Consider the following 14,151-nt stretch of genomic DNA (forward strand, 5'->3'; position numbering starts at 1 on the left):
CTGCATTAGAAAAATGTTTAAGAAAAGGTAAAATTTTATTTAGCCTAATGTATCCAACGTGTAATCAGTATTAAAAAGTTATTTTTTTTGGTACTGTGTTGGAAGTCTGGGATTTGACACTGATTCGGAACACTTCAAACAACAAACAACATATCACAATTCAGACAAGCCACATTTCAGGTGCTCAGTAGCCACATGTGGCTAGTGACTATTTTAAGAGCACAGCTTTAGATAAATATATTCATTATTTATAGATTCCCAGCATTAATTATAGGTTGCTTTAATAAATACTTTTTGATGTATAATGAGTCTTTGACATCGCCAGTTACTTAGATCAACTACTGGTTATAATTTGAGCAGAATTACCAACATAAAATGTATCACTTATAATTTATTAACATAGCAATCTCTTGCAATGTGTAATAGTCCAAACTAAAATTAAGAATTCTGAGTTGTTAACTCCCATAAAAGGGACCTTGGAACTGTGAATTTTATTCCAAATAAATATAGTCTTAATATGTTGTTCAGTTAAAAGGATCAACAAGATATTGAGCATCATTAAAAAAACCAAAAGGGATAATGTTACCCTTCTTCATATAAAGCCAGTGCCTGTTACTGGAAGACTGTGTGATGTTGCCAGAAATGTAACTGGTAAGGAGAAGAACGCTAAAAATCATCAGAGACCAGGAGATATTGCTGTTTGACAAACTGAAAAAATGAAAAAGCATATAATTAAAATCCGTAAAATCATATGCCAGTATAATGAAAAGCTGAGTAGACTTTATTATGTAAATATTGAAACATACATAGAATAATCAACTCTTCATGTAGTCACGTGGCTTCAACATTTACCAATATTTGGCATTCTTTTTTCATCATTTTTCCCTGCTGCGCCCCTTTTAATTTGCTGGAGTAGTTTAAATCAAATTATGAACAGCTTATTATACTCAGCTATTTCAGTATGTATGTCTAACTGATAATCTTCTTTTTAATATAACCACCATGCTGTTATTTAACAGTGATTCTTTTTTATTGTTAATTGAGACAGGGTGTCACTCTGTTGCCCAGGTTGGAGTGCACAGGCTTGATTATAGCTCACTGCACCTTCAACAGTGATTCTTAATGTCAACACGTACTAGTCTATATTTGAATTTCCCTAATTGTTTCAAGAAAATTGACTTGTTCAAATTAGGGGCCTAACAAGGTTCACACTTTGCATTTGTTAATGTGTCTTGAGTCATTTTTTCTAACAGCTATCCCTTACATGTTTCCAAAGTCAAAACTATGTGTATTACGTATTACCGTGTAACTATTATCCCAAAACGTAGATGCTTAGACAACAAAAGTTTGTTATCTCATACAGTTTTAGACAGATATCCGAGAATGGTTTAGCTGCGTGATTTTGGCTCAGCATCTCTCATGAGGTTGCAATTAAAAATGGCTGCTGGAGTTATAGTCATCTGAAGCTTAACCAGAGCTGGAGGGTTGAGTTCTTTACCATTTGGACTTCTCCATAGGGCTGCTTGGGTGACCTCATGACATGACAGCTTCACCAGAATGAGCAATCAGAAGAGAGTGAGGTAGAAGATACCTGTCTTTTATAGCCTGTCCTCAGAAATGTCACTATCATTTCTGCAATATTCTCTTGGTATACAGGTCAGCCCTATTCAGTATGTGAGGGACTACATAAGGGAGCAGATACTCATGTGCTTGTTGCTTATTCTTTGGTCATTTTTGTGTTGTGGAGTTAAATCTTTCTAATTTCTAAGAATGTAAATGATACCAACCCATTGTCATGAATGCTATTCATGTGCAGAAGCCCGTGAGGGGCATCATAGAGGTTGGCTATTCTGTGTAATAAATAATTCCCAGAAGTCTTACCGTTACTCTTTGCTTCATCCTGTTCTCTTTTACCCCTTAATTTTTTTTATTACTTTTTACTTTGGCGTTGATTCTTTTTGAAAATATGCATAAAACATAGCTTATATATAGTTGTGCACTGTATAACAACATTTCAGTCAACAGTGGACTGCATGTATGATAGTGGTTTCATAAGATGGTAATAGAGCTGAAAAATTTCTGTTGCCTAGTGATGTGTAGCCATCACAATGTAGCACACAGTATTCTTAGGTGTTTGTGGTGATTCTCGTGTACACAGACTTACTGCCAGTCATATAAAAGTGTAGCTCACGTAATTATGGGCAGTACCTAATACGTGATAATGATAATAGGTGACTCTCTTACTCGTTTGTGTATTTACTATAGTAAATACATATAGTAAATACATAGTATTTACTATACTATATTTTTAAATCATTAGAGTGTACTCCTACTTAATTAAAAAAACAAAGCTGTAGAACCAGGCCCAGATAGGTCCTTCAGAAGGTATTCTGGAAGAAGGCATTGTTATCATAGGAGGTGACAGCTCCATGGATGTTCTTGACCCTGAAGACCTTCCAGTGGGACAGGATGTGGAGGTGGAAAATAGTGATATCAATGATCCTGATGCTGTATAGGCCTAGGCTAATGTGTATGTTTGTGTCATAATGTTTTTCTAAATGTTTAAAAAAGTAAAAGAAAATTTAAAATGAAAAGAATAGAAAAAAGCTTTTAGAATAAGGATATAAAGGATAAATATTTTTGCATAGCAGCACAATGTATTTTAAGCTGAAGTGTTAAAAAAGAGTTAAATTAAGAAGTTTAAAAAAGTAAAAAGATTACCGTAAGCTAAGGTTAATTTATTGAAGAAATGGAATTTAAAAAAATAAATGTAGTATAGCCTAAGTGTGTAGTGTTTGTAAATCTTCAGTAGTGCACAGTAATGTTCTGGGCCTTCACGTTCACTCAACACAAGTACCTCACTTGGAGCAACTTTTAATCCTACAAGCTCCAGTCGTGGTAAGTGCCCTAGACGGTTATACCATTTTTTATCTTTTTTGCCATATTTTCACTGTACTTTTTTATGTTTTGATATGTTTAGATACACAAATAATTACCATGTGTTAGAATTGCCTAAGTATTCAGTACAGGAACATACTGTACAGGTTTGTAGTCTGCTGTGTACCATATAGCCTAGTCATGTAGTAGGCTGTATACATCTAGGTTTGTGTAAGTATGCTCTATGATGTTTGTACAGTGACACAATTTTCAGAACCTACTCTTGTCATTAAGCAATGCATGACCGTATTTTTTATTACTCAAAACATTGCTTACTATAAACAATGTCTGCATTTTGCTTTCTTCATATATCCTGTAGATCTCTCAAGTATGTGAAGAAGTTCATCCTTTTTCTTTTTTTAAACAATTAAACACACTTCTTAAATTAATTTTCAGAATACTGTGACAGTCCCATTTGGACTTGAATGAGGTGGGTTTAAAGTAAGTACCGTAAATCCTCACTTAACATTGTTGATAGGTTCTTGGAAACTGTAACTTTAAGTGAGACCGTGTATGAGGAAATCAGTTCTAGTAAAGGTTAATTGATATGAGTAAGTTGAGTTCCTAGAGCATATTTTTGATAACAAAAATACCCCCAGACTTCTAGGTAAAGACTAAAAGCAAATGTGAGTTGTAGATACATTGAAGAAAGATTAATAAAAACAAATAAGATAATGATTTATGCGGTTATTCCAGTTCAGGGTTGTGGGTGGCTGAGATCTATCCCAGCAGCTCAGTAGCAAAATGGGGACCAACCCTGACAGGATGCTGTTCTATTGCAGGGTACACTTGCAACCACACACATACCCAGAGTCACTCAGACTGAGATCATTTAGACATGCTAAGTAACCCAACATACACATATTTGGGATGTGGGAGGAAATTGAAGTGCCCAGAGAAAAACCACACAGACTTGGGGAGAATGTGCAAACTCCGAACCGTAACCCTGGCTGGGAATCATTTTTTTTTTCCTTCTCAGTGTTTTAACGAAACATTGTCGAACAAAAGATGTTATTTGAGGATCTGCTATAAAAAGAATATTGTGTAGAGATATAATAAACCTCTGAAATTTTTAGGGATTTTTTCAAAATCAATTCATAGCAGTTTATGAAAACATGCAAAAAAAAAAAAAAAAAAAAAAAAGCTTTATGAAGCATTGTACCCTATACGTTTTTAGTGAGGAGAATAACTATGTTTTTGACCGGGAGTTCCTTACTCATTGATGACCACAGTCTACTACTATATGGAGCCTTAATCTCAGCCTTTTTTGTTGATGCCCAAGTTAATATTTATATTATTTTGTTCGTGGGATAATATATGCAAAACGACTTTATAAACTAAAGCTTTGGAGTTATGCCTGAGTTCCAGTGATGGTTCTTAGCTCTTGATGTTTCTGTTCTTAGCTATTGACCGCAGGTAAGTTGCTTAATTTTTCTGTATCTGAGATAGGGAATACTAATTTGGTTGAATTTTTAAAAATATATTTATTACCTGTTTGCTTATTTTTTTTATTGTGGAGTTAAGCCTTCTAATTTTGAAGAATTAGAGTTCAGTGTTGTGTGCTATACGTATTTATTCCCCTTCTATACCTGCTTGCCTTTTTATTTTAGATTCTGATCACTTCTATTCCAGAAGTTAGTTATGAAGTACAATCTAGGATTAAGGTGGTATCTAAATTTGATTAATTTCTGTGCTACCTTTTATGCTGTTAGTCTAAATCAATAGGAAAGCATTTAAGAAAGTTTTGTGAGGATTTCTTTTTTTTTTTTTCTTGTCATATTTGGGAATAGGTTAAATAGCTTAAAATAGTTGAGCTGATTTTAATTTTTATTCTGTTTTTATTATAAAGAAATATTTGCTAGTAAATGAGCTGGATATAAACATAATTGTATCTCCTTTAGTGCTACCCAGTGGGCAGCACTTCGACACGTTTAGGGCTGAGCAGCTAGTATAATAGAGTGGTCTCCATCTCATTTTCTAAGCCTGTGAGTCCTAGCTGCCTACTGCAGCTCAATTTGAGTGGCAGTTGATATAATGCCGTTTTTTTTTTTCCCCCCACTTCTGCAGTAAGTATCTGGTTTGCTCATAGTCTTTTGATTAATAGGTAGTTTGAATGTTTTTCAAAGGAATCAGCCAACATGTGATTATTTTAAAGATTTAAATACTAGATAGATATTAAAATGTAAGGTTATTGCTACTAGATATTACATCTAGTTAAATTAACCATTGTGAAATAATTGAGAGGTAGAGATAATAAAGACATAAACCAATAAATCTTTGCTTGAAAATCACAGGTATGGGTACAGATTGTGAGGACAGAAAAATAAAAAAAAGAAAATCATGGGTAATAAGTGTCTAAAAGGTTTCTTCATAGGAACAGTGATTGTTGACCTTAAATAGGACAAATAGGACTCCCATATTCAAGAACACATCACCCGTGTTAAAAAGGTCTGCTATTATTAAATAGTGCAATGAAGAACCATTTAGGCTTTATTAGAGTCCACATTATTGGCTAAAGATGTTGGATATTCATAGAAAATCAAACTTGACAGATTTCAGAAGTGTCTTGCAGCTCTGGAACAAAAGATGTCATGTAGTTCCTTGCTACCGAAGAGTTTGTTCATATGGTAATAGAGGTCCAAACCTTATAGCGCAAATACAGTGCTTTAGGAAGGACTCAGATGATAGTAATGGTATTTGTCCCTTTTCTCATTTTTATTTACTGATTTTCAACTCACTTGGCTTTTAATGAACATTAGCGTTACTTATCTGTTGGCAGCTGAGTTGGAAAACATTTGTTTTTCTAGACTTTATGAAATGGTAGCCACTGGTGTTGCACTTAATGTTTGTTGCCAGTTAGTTCTCTGCAGTTAGTCCACAGCAGAGAAATCACACTTTAAAATGGTTCCTTCTCTTCATAGACATTTAAAGGTGAACAGATGCTTTCTTGTATATTGTTACTCTGTTTGGATGGAGAGAGAATGTATATGTATCTTAAAAATATTTCTCTTCGCCACATTAAACATGTCTTGTTTTCTTGTGTGTATGTGTGTGTTTTTCTTTTTCAGGTCAGATGTACCAACAGTACCAGCAACAGGCCGGCTATGGTGCGCAGCAGCCGCAGGCTCCACCTCAGCAGCCTCAACAGTATGGTATTCAGTATTCAGGTGAGCAGGTGTTGAAAGGGAGTTGGCTCATGGCTTTTTGTTTCTGTACTCATTAAACTTTAAGCTCTTCTTAATTCCTTGATTTGTAGTACGTTGACATAATAGGTATTAAGTTTTTATTTAGGGGAAACAACATTTGTTTTATTTAAAAATATTTTACGTTAATATCTGTTGTAAATCAACATTTCAGTTTTCTGGTGGGCAAATAAAACTTACAGTAGATGATTCTGCAGTAACTTGTAGTATAAAAATTTTTTAATACAAAGCTTTCTCTTACTAACATGATCAGTTTATCTGTTAGGCAACTTAGTGCAAGTTTTCCCCCTCCCCTCCACTCCTCCATTTATATGTAACACGTAATTCCAGTGTACTCTTAGTACCTGTAGAAATATGAACAGTTTATTCATACATGGAAAGGTGATCTTATTTAAGAGCTAAATTAAGCTACTTAGATTTTAAAATCTCTTGTAAGTATGTAGGAATACCAGAAAGAGGCCATACAAATAAAATCGTATAAAATGTAATTCAGGCAACTAAGAACATTATTTAGTTGTTTTAAATAAGCATCCTATTTTGTTTGTGTTTTACCATCTGTCCGCCGGAGATTATATGTATCTAAGTATGATAAATATTATTAATGTAACTTTGGCTATAATTCCAGTATTTGTTACATTTATGTCAGAGAGAGAGTTTGTGTCCATTGCTTGTGTTACAGCCAAAGATTGAAGTATCAGAATTTCAACTGTAATTAAAAATAATTTATGCAAGTTGAATCTTGTCTAAATTTTATGGAGTTTTGTGGTATCAGCTAGAGCAGGAGTCAGTAAAGTATAGCCCAAGGCCAAATCGGGACTGTTGCCTGTTTTTTTTGAATAAAGTTTTATTGGAACACACTTCTGCTTTTATTTTTATATTCTCTACTGCTGCTTGGTCACTAGAATAGCAGAGTTGAGTAGTTGCAACAGAAGACCATGTGACCCACAAAGCCTAAAATATTTACTGTCTGGCTCTTTACAGAAAAGTTTGCTGACTCCTGACCTAGACTGTAACATTCTGTTATTAATTAAAGTTTGAAATATTTTAGCACAAATAATTTTATTTAGATCTTATTTGCTGTGGAGTGACTTAACCTGTAGCTACTTGTTTTTAATTGTATGAAATGTATAGAACTTAAGTTTGGAATATATCAGGAGGAAGGTTATTTTTAGGATGCAGTTCTTTTTAAAAAAAATCAGTGTTACAAATTATGTGATTTATAGAAAGAATAGCAGAACTGAAGAGATTTAGTTGTCATTTAATCTCAGGGGATTTCGGCCCTCACTGTGCTTTAGAATCACCTGGGGGAGGCTTTGTGTAGGGGCTGCATTCCCAGAGATTTTTGAATTTCATTTGATTGGGTGTGGGACTCAGGCTTTTGCATTTTATAAATGAGGCAACTAGTTTTCAAAGAGATTGTGACTTGTCAAAGCACGTATAGCCATTCAGTGGAGGGAGCTGGACCAGTTCAGTATTTCCCTGTATCATTCTGCATTCAACAACCTAGACTGGAGTTGGCAGACTTCTTCCATAAAAGGCTAGATGTCCTGTGTATTCAGAAAACCCCACATAATTTCCATATTTCCATTTTTTGCTATTTCTGATGTCCTTCACCTAAAGTTATTATTTTGGAGGAACGGGAGGGAGACTAACACACACACACACACACACAGTGATAGAAGCATTGCCACATTATGTTCAAGAGACTGGTGGGCTGCTAATGAAATCTTCAGCCTGTAGGGTTATTCCCTCCCCTAAGCAATAATTAAGGATCAGATTACTTCCAGGCCCAGTTAAAAAAAACAATTTAGATTTCGGGTGCCAGGATGAAAAGGCACTTTTCTTTTTTCTCACAGTCTTAAAATGAATAGGCATTTTCAGTATAAAGCTGAATCCATCTGTTTCTCCAAAACCTTATAGTGAAAATGTAAGTTTTATGTAAAGGATAGGAGAAATTGTATGACATTCAGAATTTTTTATGAATTGGTTTTAGGTCAGTGTTCAGATGCTACCATGAGTTAAATGGGTTAAAGATACTTGATTTACTTATTAAGAACTAAGGTTGCTCTTAATAAATTTAGTCAGGGTCTTCACGCTGAGTAAAATTTAGGTTTTTCAAATTATGATCTTTGTATTTCTGATCCTACTAGTCTATTAACTTGAATTTGATTGAGAGATATGGAAATAGTCAACTAAATACTCTGCTTGGAGACTAAGAGGTGGTGGTGGTAACATTGGACCATCTTTGACACTGTTGGTTTGCCAGTTTCCCTCTGACCTTTTCCAGTTTTGTTCATGGACTATGTCATAAAGGTTTCTTTCATGAGTAAATTTTGAACCCAGGTTCAAGGTGAGTTCAGAATATACTCAAATTCATTCAATCCTTTTTTTTTTTTAATGCAGGGTTGTACATATTTTAATAATTTTCTTATGTATCTGGTATTTAATGCTGACAGGATTCCAGTCAATGGAGAGGTTTCATTGCAAGTAGCTGCAGGTGTGTTTCATGGTAGAGATAAAAGTTTTCAGTGAAGCCGACTTTTGTTGTAAAAAAAATTCCATCCTAGTAAATAATGAATATAGATGTTGCTTTTTATGGGGCAATATGGTGTGCTTTTTATGTGTTATGCTGTACTGCTAAGTCAAAATTTTGAGTCGTAAAGGCAAAAAGCATCAGATACCAAATCTAAAAGAAATGAAAGATTTTAAAGATTGTGAAAATGGTACTTTGTATTTATTCTTAATGGCTTAGTTTTTATAGCGTGAGCAAAATTTAAAGCACCTAATTAGTACAATAAGATGTATTTATAGTATTATTTCATATAAAAATGTTCATTCTCCACAATGTGTTTTTATTTGATACTGTTAAGTAGGTCTCCCCTGAAAACCTGGTTAATGACTATTTAGCTTTCCCATTTTTGATCTTCCTAGAAAGTATAATAATTCTTTTATCATTTGAGCATCTGTTCAAGGAATTATACTATGGCAGGAATTTGCTCTCAGGGATTATGTCTCAGAGGGTTTAAAAAATTGTAGAGAATGCCTCTTTGATAACTACTTGGTCTTGAAATATTATGTGATGGAATCTACCACTCTGCTTGTTATATACATATTTATTAAATTTCTCACCATTTTTGGTCCACCTAACAGTAAGACTAATTCTTTGGAAAAGTTTTACTAAAAGATAAGATACATGTTGTTTATTTTGCCTTTTCAGCAAGCTATAGTCAGCAGACTGGACCCCAACAACCTCAGCAGTTCCAGGGATATGGCCAGCAACCAACTTCCCAGGCACCAGCTCCTGCCTTTTCTGGTCAGCCTCAACAACTGCCTGCTCAGCCGCCACAGCAATACCAGGCGAGCAATTATCCTGCACAAACTTACACTGCCCAAACTTCTCAGCCTACTAATTATACTGTGGCTCCTGCCTCTCAACCTGGAATGGCTCCAAGCCAACCTGGGGCCTATCAGCCAAGACCAGGTTTTACTTCACTTCCTGGAAGTACCATGACCCCTCCTCCAAGTGGGCCTAATCCTTATGCACGTAACCGTCCTCCCTTTGGTCAGGGCTATACCCAACCTGGACCTGGTTATCGATAAGGAGGCTCATCTACACCAGTTAATGTAGCTGCTAGCCATTGGCCTCCCAAAAGACTCCAGTACTATTTTAATTTGTATTGAAGTTCAGAAATTTAAAAAGCAGAGCATTTTTTATGATATCATTGTTGCTGTTAATTGAAAGTATAATTTGCTGGAACACAAAGACCAAAATGAAAGTTTTTTCCTCCCTGCTTAAAAATGTAGCAGCTTCTTAGTTACTTTGGAACACTACTCTTACGTGTATAAAGTGATTGACTTTCTAGCTTCCTTTGTCCAGAGGATATTAAAATGCTAGGGTGAGGTTTAGCCATCTTACTTGCCTTTTTTACTATTAACATGATGTACTAAAGTAGAGCCCTTGGAGAATACAACAAGATATTATGTATAAAATGTAACACTGATAGGTTAATAAAGATGATTGAATCCATTAGTGGTCTTGAAATTTAATTTAGTCATTAACATTATGTGAAAAAACAATTTTTCAGAAGTCCTTATTGGTGTTTGATCTTAAAATGAAGTATAAACAAACATTTTAACATTTTAACTTACAGATTTCCATTCAGAGAAAACAGTGCCATTCGGTTTTTGTCTGAAAAAAAAAAATGCATTGGTAATCGTTGGTTTCAAATGAACTTTATTACTTCATAGGATGAAAGGTTAATTTAGGACAAAAACAATAGATATGATGGGGGTTTGGTAGAGCCTGGATAACTTTGTGATTTTCCTTCTGAGATAAAAGGTATAGTTAACATACTGATGAACCATTCAGAAATAAAAAAAACTCAATCTTAAAAAAAATTACATCATCTCTTTATTGCAGAATTTATACTTATTTGAAAAATACAAAATGTAGCATTGATAAGATTGAAGCATGTTGAAAGGTAAGTACAGGGAAAGGTCCTTTCAGAATGACTGCAACAGTGCAGCAAGGATTCCCATTCCCCACCTAAAGGAAAATACTTTTTTAATAGAAATGAGTCAGATTTTTATTACAGATTGAATTAAACAGTTAAAAAGACATTCTCTGATACATTCATTCATAGAGGTCTTAACGTATAAATACATAGTAAATATCCTATAAAATGGTAGGCGATCTCATCGTGCATTATTTTTGTGCTCAGACTTCACATTCAGTCTGTACATACAGCTTGATTAGGATCATAAAAACAATATGAAGATAATTGCATAAAGGGATAGTTTGACAAAGCATATTCAGATATTGTAACATTTATGGTGTGTAAAAATGTATCTTTTGAAACAATATATTAGACTTCATTTTTAGCTGAAATGAAATTTACTGATTCAGTCTTTTTAAGAATTTGTGGATGTTTAAAGGAAATGTATATTTATTAGCATGAATGTGTAACTATTATACTCCTCCACAAAGCTATTCAGCTGTTGCTAAAAAATTGAAGTTTAAATATAAATGTGAAAATTCGGACCTTTTTTCCCCAGATATATATGCTGAAGATAATTTGATCCAATAAGTTAAACTAAGTAGAGATTTATGGAATTAACTCGTCAATAGGAAGAGTACACATCAATAAAAGTAAATATTTTTAAAAAGTATATACCTTTTTTGATGTTAATTTTGTTATAAAAGTATCTCAAAACATCATTACAACAGTGTGATAAATAATATACAAACGATCTCTTAAAATACCATGAATAGGGAGCCAGCTTCCCCAAAAATGTTATTCTGTTAACATCAATATCATGCTTTCTTAAAATGACTTTGTAAAACCTGATAAATACTCTCAGCAATCTTTTCTAATAATAAACATCTAGTATTGCTATTAGATTGTAGACTTTTATACATAGTAAACAAAATAGCTTTGAATGAATGTGACATAGTATTTTCAATGATTTTGTTTGCCATGATGAAACAGAAGGTAACTTTGCAGCATCTACCATTTTCCAGGAATTGTAGTCCCACATTCATACCACTGAACATAATTGATTTGGGTGTGACCACCTATTTCTCCAAATTGGACAGGTTCCTGGCGAACTGCTCTGAAATAACCTGAGAGAGAAAGTAGTTTTATTTTAATAGTGCTGTATTATATTTTTGCCCTCATAGCTTATAGAGTGAAGGATGTCGTTGAATAGCTGAAGGCTAATCTTAGTGAAGCGAGGTAATTTAGAAAACTGAGAGCAAGAAGCTCTGGTGTTTTTTCCTGAGGTGTTGTCATGGTTGGCAAAATGGGCACCTGAGAAATTGTTGACATTTGCCACGTCAGGTTAGGAGGGATGGTTGGTAGAGACAGTTTCACTGCCCATTAATGTGTTTGCAGAACTTAGTAGGTCATCTTTTAGTATTGTTGGTATTTTTAAGTGCCCGTGAACAAAATGTGTTACTGAAAAATCGAATCAAATAGTTTATTTAGAGAACCTCCAGGTGATTCCGGACTAATAGGAACAATTAATTTACCCTCTTCTGCACTGCTTAGACAAGGATTAATTTTAAGTCTTATTCAGTCCTCATTACACAGCTTGGTGCCAATGGGTCTTTAGCAATTTACAGAGGTTATTCATTTCCCACAGAATTATTCTATTTTAATTATATTTATACAGTTACTTGCAAGGTAAGTACTATTTTTTCCATTTATGGTAGCAGTAGTTAAATTTTTTTTTTTTCTTAAGGAAATAGTAATGCAAGTGCACTCAGTATGATAAAACCCGTAACATTAATACATGAATGATTTAAGTTTGGGAAACTGCTTTTTTATGGCTGTTTTTGCAAGTTTAGATTTTCTTGAAGTAGAATGCATTTATATTATGTCTGTCTAATTTCCCTTGGCTCCAAGTTTCTAAGCTGAGAAACTTACATTGAAGTCTTCATTTTTTCCTAGATATGTGATATGTGGAGCAGTAGTACTATAGAATTCTTCTTAAATTGATTGCTTTCCTCAGCTTGATTTATTTCTGGGTTAATCTGTAAAACTCTGTTGCTCATGAGGAGGATCAGAAAACATACCTTCTTTGATTGGTAACTGGTCAGAAGTGAGTTGCTGCCCAGTGCGTCCATCTAAAAATGAATCCACAAACTGGCAGTGATCTTCTCCGTGACCCCTCTGATCACCTATGTTATAAAATTTCCCTGAAGAACCAGAAATTAAAAGGAGAAAATCATCATCACTGTTTTTGTACTTTCTCCCCTCATTCTCTATTACCCTAGTTCAAACCAACAATGTCTTTTGCCTACCTGTATTCTTCCTCCCCTCCCCTTATCAGAGATTAGTGATCTTTTAAAAGTGCATGTCAGATAATGTTTGTTTTCTCCATAAATTTCTCCAGCAGTCTCTCATTATACTCAGAATAAAATCCAGAGTTCTTACCTGATTTCAAAGCTCCACATGATTTCACACCTGCCTGCCCCTCTACTTACTAAGTCTGGGCCATACTGGTGGAACTGGCCAGGTGTATTCTGCCTTAGGCCTTTGACCTCTTTCCTCTAGACTTGTGTGTGGTTAGTTCCTTCCCAATTTTCTCCTTAGCTAGTGCTAACTTGTTAGGCCTTCACCTTTTTGAAAATGTTCTTTACCTCTATGAAATGTTTACTTATTTACATATTGTCTATCTCTTCTTACTAAGGAAAGGAAGGAGAGGTAAGCTGTAGGAAAGTAGGAAGTACCTTTTATGCTGCTTTGTGTTCAGCACCTAGAAAAGTTGAATGACTGAAAAATCTACTTTTTTATGTTAGGGCCAGACTTATTCATTAAAAATTTTTACTCTATGAATATAGAAAATTATAACCTATTGGGCATGGAGCAGTGGGTTGTAGCTCTTCTAGCATCTTGAAGATGTTATATTCGTTCCATGGTTATTGTTAGATTTAGTCACTTTATTGTCAATAGGCTTTTTATCCCTGGATGGTTGTAACAAAATGGAGTTTGACCATGGTTAGTGAATGTACATTCCAGTTTGCCATGATGGCACTGTTTTATAATTGCATTTTTATTATTTACCTTCTAATAGCATGTTTTAAATCCTTGTTTTCTAGGAATGATAACCATTTCCATAACATTTTGCTCAGAGGAAAACTTGTGTTTACAGCACCCATTAGTGCCTGAAACTCTTTAAGAAAAGACCAAGTTGTACAATGCTGCAAAACATTCCCATAAGTTAAGGGCTGAAAACAGCTGGTAGCCCTGCTTACCTGTGAGGGAGTCGCTCAAGTAAATCTTGTATCTGAGAGAGTTGCACAGCTGCACTCCTACAAATTTTTTATACCATGTCCTTTTGACATACTGTTTGCCCTTACACTCTGAGTAAGAGTCTGAATCAAAGGGTCTTTCAGTCCAGATGGCATCTCTTCCTGCTACATAAGGAAAACAGTTTGAGTTTAGTATCTGACTCTTGGGTCAGATACTTTAAGAATAATCAGTTTGCAGAATTTGTCAACTTGCTG

The 14,151-nt window shown here is 34.5% G+C and overlaps 2 protein-coding genes across 37 annotated transcripts in view; one reads left to right on the forward strand and one right to left on the reverse strand.

Moving 5' to 3' along the window:
• The window catches only part of TFG (trafficking from ER to golgi regulator), a 39,848-nt gene extending 29,681 nt beyond the window's left edge, over positions 1 to 10,167 (forward strand). For all 4 annotated transcript variants that reach the window (XM_007986035.3, XM_038002429.2, XM_073009684.1 and 1 more), the window contains exons 7-8: positions 6,006 to 6,104; positions 9,358 to 10,167. In XM_007986035.3, the coding sequence (XP_007984226.1) occupies positions 6,006 to 6,104; positions 9,358 to 9,740 (482 nt within the window). In that variant the 3' untranslated portion in view covers positions 9,741 to 10,167. The remainder of the gene's footprint in view (positions 1 to 6,005; positions 6,105 to 9,357) is intronic.
• Positions 10,168 to 10,528: 361 nt separating this feature from the next.
• ABI3BP (ABI family member 3 binding protein) overlaps positions 10,529 to 14,151 on the reverse strand; it is a 244,085-nt gene continuing 240,462 nt past the window's right edge. For 31 of the 33 annotated variants that reach the window (XM_038002426.2, XM_038002424.2, XM_007986002.3 and 28 more), the window contains 3 exons: positions 13,900 to 14,061; positions 12,718 to 12,840; positions 10,822 to 11,763 (listed from right to left, as the gene is read on the reverse strand). In XM_038002426.2, the coding sequence (XP_037858354.2) occupies positions 11,648 to 11,763; positions 12,718 to 12,840; positions 13,900 to 14,061 (401 nt within the window). In that variant the 3' untranslated portion in view covers positions 10,822 to 11,647. Of the gene's footprint in view, positions 11,764 to 12,717; positions 12,841 to 13,899; positions 14,062 to 14,151 lie in introns of all 33 variants that reach the window. The other 2 variants (XM_007986031.3, XM_038002422.2) reach the window with 1 other exon arrangement.

Source organism: Chlorocebus sabaeus, chromosome 22 (assembly GCF_047675955.1).
Source record: "Chlorocebus sabaeus isolate Y175 chromosome 22, mChlSab1.0.hap1, whole genome shotgun sequence".
In the NCBI taxonomy this organism is placed as follows: Eukaryota; Metazoa; Chordata; class Mammalia; order Primates; family Cercopithecidae; genus Chlorocebus; species Chlorocebus sabaeus.